General features: G+C 36.5%; 1 protein-coding gene across 1 annotated transcript in view; it reads left to right on the top strand.

Moving 5' to 3' along the window:
• The first annotated feature begins 4297 nt into the window (after window positions 1-4297).
• LOC129225599 (SWI/SNF-related matrix-associated actin-dependent regulator of chromatin subfamily A member 5-like) overlaps window positions 4298-7412 on the top strand; it is a 38859-nt gene continuing 35744 nt past the window's right edge. The window contains 2 exon segments of the mRNA XM_054860058.1: window positions 4298-4527; window positions 6994-7149. Of these exon segments, the coding sequence (XP_054716033.1) occupies window positions 4447-4527; window positions 6994-7149 (237 nt within the window). The 5' untranslated portion in view covers window positions 4298-4446.

The following is a 7412-nucleotide window of genomic DNA, read 5'->3' as shown; positions in this document are numbered from 1 at the left end:
GTAAGTGTCCATAGGTTACATTAGTTTTCGTCAACCGAATATCTTTATTTGAAGACACTTGGTAAGTCAACGTCATGGACGAACACAAGGGAGCAGTGGCGGATACAGCCGGCGGGCAACCGGGCATTTGCCCGGTTGGCCGGTCATGCTTGGGGCCGATCAACTAACAGCAAAGTCTTTCGGGCCTGTCTACGAACAGCAAAATGTAAATTTAGAAAGTTAGAATAACGCAAATTCGCAAAACACAGCCTCAGCTCCTCTTTACGCATGGGCTAAAGCTTGCGACTGGAGGGAGGTAGGGCCATTACCACAAGAGAGAGGGGAGCGGGATTTCTGAAATGGGGCTGCCCAGGGCCTGATTACCACACAGGCTTTGGCCTAGGCCTAGGGTCCCATGTTCCTAAGGGGTCCCACATTTTTTAAAGAATTATGCATAGCATCGCAACGATGTGAAAAATACATGTTTTTTTTTTTTTTTAATTATGACTTATTAATTGAAAAAAAACTTCTTTAAAGGGGAATTTTTAATCATTCTTCCAGTAACGAATTTACTTGGTCACGATTATGAGGGGGCCCAAAGGGGATTCATAAATGCACATAAGTGATTTATACATAGTTGTGTGATTAGACAAACAGGCCTCCAAAAGTGCATTTGTGCTTTAAAAATGTAAATCAAACACTGCATTGTCTTCAGGGGGCCTCCAAATTAATGTGGGCCTAGGGCCTCACTTTCAGTTAGTCGGGTTTTGGGACTGCCAATATATTTTTAGTGGTGTAATAAAAAATAAATGAATAAATTAAAAAAAAAAACACATAGGAAAACCTTAACGGTCATAAAAGGTTCAAATACTTTTGGTCTCTTTGACGCTTTTATTTATAAATGGCAATTCACAATTGCTATAAAATGCAACTTACAATAAGGGTCGACGTGAGGACATGTCAGCTTAGTTGGAGAATAGGTGCCCGGCTCGAAATTGAACTCGTGCAGAGGGTAAAATATCCTAATGGTGAAAGGTGTAGAAGGAGGCTTGTGAAACAACATTTGTCATTTTTTTCCCGGATCCGCTTTTGCTCTCGGCAACCCTGTTTACAACAATTAGAATAAAAGTGACAAAATATTTTTTCCGTAAAATTATTTAAAAATATGCAATCTTAAAATACCATTAAAGAGCATCCAGTTTCGAAAATTTGCTGGAGGAAAGTACTTGAAACTCTCCCATTTTTTTAACATTCCCAAAGATGATCTAAAACTGTTTCTAAATTAACAGTATCAAAAATTTTCTGGGAAAGTGCCCCATCCCCTCCGCTCTCTCGGCATCATCAATGAAGAACGTTTTAAATCTCATTTTTATTTTTAGTGCTTCAATTTCGAAAATTTTCCGGGGTGAGTCTCTTGAAAACTCCTTTTCCTAACATCACTGAAGGTCAGCAAAAATTTCGTTTTTGGAACTTAATTTTCGAGTAACTGCCGGTGTCCTAGTCTTTACCAAAAAAGGCTTTTAAGACTTCAATTTGAAAATTTTCTGGTGGATGACCTTAGAATCTCTCTCGACTAAAATCACAAAAGATCTTCTAAAACTGCGTTTTCAGAGCTAATATATTTTTAAAATTTTCAGAGAAAACCCCCGGAACCGCTCTTTATACCATGTACTCGAAGATAATTTAAATTTCTGTTTTTGGATTTCCACTTCTGAAAAATTGCAGCAGAAGAAACTATGAACCTACCCTCCCCTAACAACCAAATATTGTCTAAAATTGAGTTTTTAAGACTACAATTCCGAAAATTTTCCGGGGGAGAGGCTCCCCGGATCCCTGTTTCAGACTGAACGTTTTTCCTTCCATTTAGTTTATATTGCTAATACTTTAATGATTCCCAGAAGCCAGAAAGCTAAGTCCTCTCTCTCTCTCTTTGTAATGATACATACGTTTGAAAAAATATTAAGGGGCTGCCAAACTCATACCCGACCCATCCCACCAGGTTTTTGACCTCGCATCGAGTCTGGGGATCGTCAGGATATGGCAGTATAAAAAAAGGGAATGTTTATGACAGGGCCTAGTAATGTATGTTTGTGTCGAGGGACCCATCACGTTCTAAGACCCCGGCCCTAAGTCTTTCATCTATGAACATCGCTAGATCAGTTTCATGTAACAGGGCAATTAAGTTATTTGTTATGACTGCAGAAAAGAACATACTAGCCAAGCAGTGTTATCATTAAGGAAATATTCAATCAAGTTCCGGGCCCTATAAAAATACTTAAATGGACAATTACAATCACAATTTTCTCCCAAAATAAGGTTTAGCTTTTCCTGTATCAATTTCTTCACCATTAAAGTGCAGAAGTGTTCATATCTGTTAAATTTTGTTTAAATAAAACATATTTAGTTGTTAATAATAATTTACTCATATTTAAGTGCTATCCCAATCGTTAGGTACAACTCTATAAGAGCTATGGGGCCGCTACACCTCCTAATGCCAGGGCCGAATTTTTCAACCAATCCGCCACTGCAAGGGAGGGGCGATCGCCCCTCCATTGAAGGACCCTGCATGGGCAATTTTTTTCAAATTCAAGTTCTAAAACTTAAGGGTACACTTTCTCTGACGACATTAAGAACATGAATGAGTTTCGGATCTTCCTTCCGGAAATTATTTGAAATTGAAGTTTCAGAAGGGTTATTTCAGAGGATCTTTTGTGATAATAGGAAAACGAGTTTGGAGGCTTTCCCTTGGGTATTTTTACAAAATTTAAGTCTTAATGACACAATTGTATGCATTTCAGAGTTAATGAAAGAATTAGGTGAAAGAGGGAGGCTTTCCTTTGGGTATTTTGCAAAATTTAAGTCTTAATGACGCGATTGTAAGCATTTCAGAGTGTTAATAGAAGAAATGGGTTTTGTGACTTTCCCCAGGAAATTTTTTGAAACTAAAGTTCTAAAAAAAGGCAATTTTATACGACCTTTGACTATGTTGCAGAGAGGGGGTTGCGAAACATTGCCCGGGTATTCCTGCAAAATCGAAGTTCTAAAACATAATTTTAAAATATTTTTCGTAACTTTTAAACCAATGAAATCATAAGTTAAATAAATACCTTTGTGCATAAAAAGTTATTGGAAATAAATGCAAATAGCACAAATTGCAGATTACTGCAGACACCACACATGTTTCGGTGTCAGTCATCTTAAACATGGAGAAAGCAAATGCAATAATGAAAGGATAAATTAAAACTAAGAAAAATTAATACTATACATTATATTTAATACAATGCTTTGCAATTAAATTCTTTTACGTGGGAAAGACTACAATGAAAAGATAACTTTTGCAGCTCCTTTGAGAGTTAAAGACAAAAACTGGGAGACAAATGTTTACTGTACAGACACATGTTAGGTAGTCATTTAGGGGGGTCAGAAGGGGGTCAAGCACCCTCTCTCCGACAGAAACGTTTGAAATGAAGGGCTTGTAAAATAAAATAGTATAAGTTCAACTAGGAAGACCCAGGCACGTTATTTGGGGGAGGTAAGGGGTGAATCCCCCTTGGACCAAAAGGAAAAAGGAACTAATGTATTGAAGTGGGCAAGGTTTTTGGTATAATTTTTTTTAATACATCCTCCCCCTTCCCCTATCCCCGGTAAAATTCGAAATTACAGCTCCCCCCCCCCCCCCCCGTAGATTGTCACTATCATTTACGAAGCGCGAGAGTTTGAAAACGTATATCACAAACAAATTGGGTGATGTTTTTCTTGTTTGAACATAAAAAAAAAACAATATTTACCTTGTCACGTGCGGAAACATGATGTGATGTTTTCATTTACATTTGCAAACTGTCCATTGTCACAGAACCAAAAAATGAGCAAATACGAGATTTTAAAATTAGTTGCTGCTGACAAATCGGTCGTAGCGAAGGAAAATGATAAAAGCACAACACTTATGCTACGCAAAACTAATGGTAAGAGGAAGGAATCATAACATAAATTCATAAATCATAAGTGAAAAATCATTGGCAGATAAATTCCATCCTAAGCGGTATATCATTTAAAGCCCTAAAAGCCTCAACGCAAATGCTCGGAGGCGTGGTCAAATCTTTTTACTGCTTGGGATGTTGGAGTGTGCAAAATGGTAAAAAGTAAAATATCTAACTTACTAAAATTATTATAAAAATGGCTTTTAAACTAATGCAGTTGAAAATACCGACTCCCTGACTCGTCCACGTAGTTTCAAATTCCACAGAGAAAAACAAAACTTTTGCAAATGCAAAAATTGCTCATAGGCTATTTGGCAACCAGTTACGTATCCGCTTTGTTTGGCGGCCAGGCTACTGTAGGAAGATTTTGTAATTGATGTTTTGTGCCCGAAATTACCGTGCTCAATTATCTATGTTACGTGCACATAATTTTGTTTCTTCACATATTTCTTATATATTTAAGTTATTTTAATAGTATAAAGATCTTACTATGTCGGAAATCGAGCCAGAAGTAGAAGATGTTGAAGAAACAGTGGAAGCTGACAATGCGGCAAATGATAATGGTTCTGTGGTAAGACGTTTAAAAAAATACGTCGCGTCATAAATATTTCGTGTTCAACTTTTTTGTTAAATTAGTGTTAGCTCTCTTTTTAAAATCTTTGGCCATTATGTTTCACAGTAATTCCTCAAATGATAGCTGTCAAAGCTTGTCCTACTTTTAAGATATAGAATTTTAAATTAATTGTGAATTAAGTATTTATCGTAAGTTTGTTTCATTAACGTGTAAAGTGTGATAATTTAATTTAGTATTTTATGTAAAATCCACGTTTTCTCACCCTATTTTTCATAAACTTTATTGATCATCTCCATGTTTACTGTGATGCTTAATTTTATTCAGTGTAGTAAATTATTATTATTTCTTTGATTATTAATGCGTTAGAATTATTGTTTCTGCCATTATTTTCTTTGTGAAATTCGTCTAAAAATTGACTTATGAAAAATTAAAAGCAGTAAGTTATTCATCCTTAAACCAGGGCTAAGGCAAAACAACTGTACGGACAGCCCACTTACGACATTCAGGGTCTGCTGTTTCGTCGTCCTTGTTATCTCGTTAGTCTGGAATTGTGTATAACAGAATTGAAGGCAGATGTCATCTCATTTAAGCTGAGCCATAACAAGGATGAAACTAGTTTCTGGGGCTATGTTCGGTAACACCTCACCGGCCGCACCACATGGTTGATCAGGTTGCGATTATGACATCACTGGAATTTTTCTGGTTCCCTGGTAGAACAGCTGTGTTTCCGAATGCTCGTGGTTACAGCGCGGTAGTTCTAGTTAAGCAGCAGATGACGCTTCCATGAACGTTCCAATCACAGAGTAAAATTTGATATATGATTGCATTCATGTATCAAAAAACACGTGGTATTCACAAATCATACCACGTGATCTCACTAACCAGACTGCGGTAGGAGTGGTTGCAACCTTATCAACCGTTAGAGAACAACCACAAGCATTTCCAAACGGTAGCCGGTGACACTGGTGCGACCACGGCGAGTCTCCTAACTTACCATAGATGTCACAACCGGGCTGTGTAAAAAATGATTGTTATTTTAAGGTTAAATACAGAACTCAAATCTTTGAAAACTTTTTAAGGAAATATATCTTTCTTTCTTTCACACACACAGATTGAGGTTTCTGCTATTCCACTAAGGAAGCTTATACCTCTATTAATCCACAATGTTTCCAGGATTTTGTTTTCCCAGGACAGTACAAAGACAACACAATAGATGGCGGTGCCATCTATGGACAGTTTGAGAAACAATTTAGAACCAGGCCAGGAGCCGAATAACTTCCTAGTCTGGTACCCCCAGAGGTATCGTTTGACTTGGAGGACATTGTGACCACGAGCATATTTAACGTCGCCCAGTCACCATTAATGACGACGGTTGGTCTTCGACCAGTGAGGATCGAACCTGAGACCCTCCGGTCCCGAGTCCAATGCCTTACCGATCAGGCTACCACGGCCCCAAATATATCTTTTTCTTCTTTTAATTTTTTGGCCAAATATTCTCTAATGTTAGCAGATTTTAAAAATTTGTTCCGAATAATTTTTTTAAGGGAGGAAACCAGTTTTGACAATTCAAAAAATCCACCTTTTTCTTATGTCATAAAATTTTAGTAAAACTATACAAGAATATGTTGCAAAAATTTCACTGAAAAAGTTTTTATTGGAATTAGACTAAGTTATTATTATTTTTTTACCTGGGAAAAACCAGGGCTAGAACAATTAAAAAATTTTCATGCCCTTGCCAGGCATGTTTGTTTACAAAATACGTGCCCGAATAAAATTTTTACATGCCTAGTTTTTTGTATTTGACTTAAGGCACAGATTGCTCGCTAACTTCGCAGATGATTACCGATGATTTAACATTTATCCAAATATCATTTTAGCGGTACCTCCTGAAATAAATTTTGAGCTCCGGTAAAGATTCAGTAATTTTTCAATAAAATACAAAATATTAAAATTTTAGGAAGGAATATTTGATTAAAAAAGATCATGCCAGCTGTGTATTAAAGGTTAAAAGATTCATTCCCAACTGGAATTTTGACATACGTCGGCCAATGCCTTTCGAGCCCTGTGAAAAACAGTAGTAAAATCAGCCTATATTGGGCACTGAGTATAATGTATTAAATTTTTAATTTTGCATTCAGTTGTATGACACTTTAAAATAATTTATTTAAAGATCCTGTACTTTTGTTAAATGGCTGATTCAAAGTCTCATGTAAAGATCATTTGAAGTTGATCAGTATAATAATAAAATTTAGTTTCTTTAAAGTTCACCACCATTTAATTCCCCTCCTCCTCCCCATCCTTCCTCATTTCTAAGCATGTTCAGAATTTAATTGTTTTAAATATTCTACATACTGTTCCTTTTCATACAGCTTTTGAATTTTTAAAATATATTTCTTTGTTGTGAGAGCAATTACATACATAAATAATTTATTCTTAGTTGTTTACAATACTCTAAAATTTTAGGGGGGTCCAGAAGAATCTGATAATGACAATGAAGCTGAAGAAGATGCCGACCAAGATGCTGAAGCAGATGATGATGAGGAAGAATTAGACGATACTGGTGTTGATGAGGAAAATTCGCTTGTAATTGGAGATGGGGAAGGAGAAGAAGATCCAACGGTATGTTTGTAATTTTATCCAATCATACATTGGACCCCCTCCTAAATGAAATCCTGGCTATGCCAGGCGGGGGGTGGGGGTGTTGAAATTCTTTAAATGACGGGCCTGCCAATCTCTTATTGTCCATCAACCTATAGGACCCCTAGATTTATCTACCTATATAGATCTATGCATATCTACCTCTGATAGTAATTAACAATCTTTTTCAATGAAAAAAGTAAATTTTTTTACACTCAATGTCTATACCTATTCGATCTATCTCT

The sequence above is a fragment of the Uloborus diversus genome, chromosome 1 (assembly GCF_026930045.1).
Source record: "Uloborus diversus isolate 005 chromosome 1, Udiv.v.3.1, whole genome shotgun sequence".
NCBI lineage: Eukaryota > Metazoa > Arthropoda > Arachnida > Araneae > Uloboridae > Uloborus > Uloborus diversus.
The sequence above is the reverse complement of the archived record's forward strand: the minus strand, read 5'-3'. Positions and strand labels throughout refer to the sequence as shown.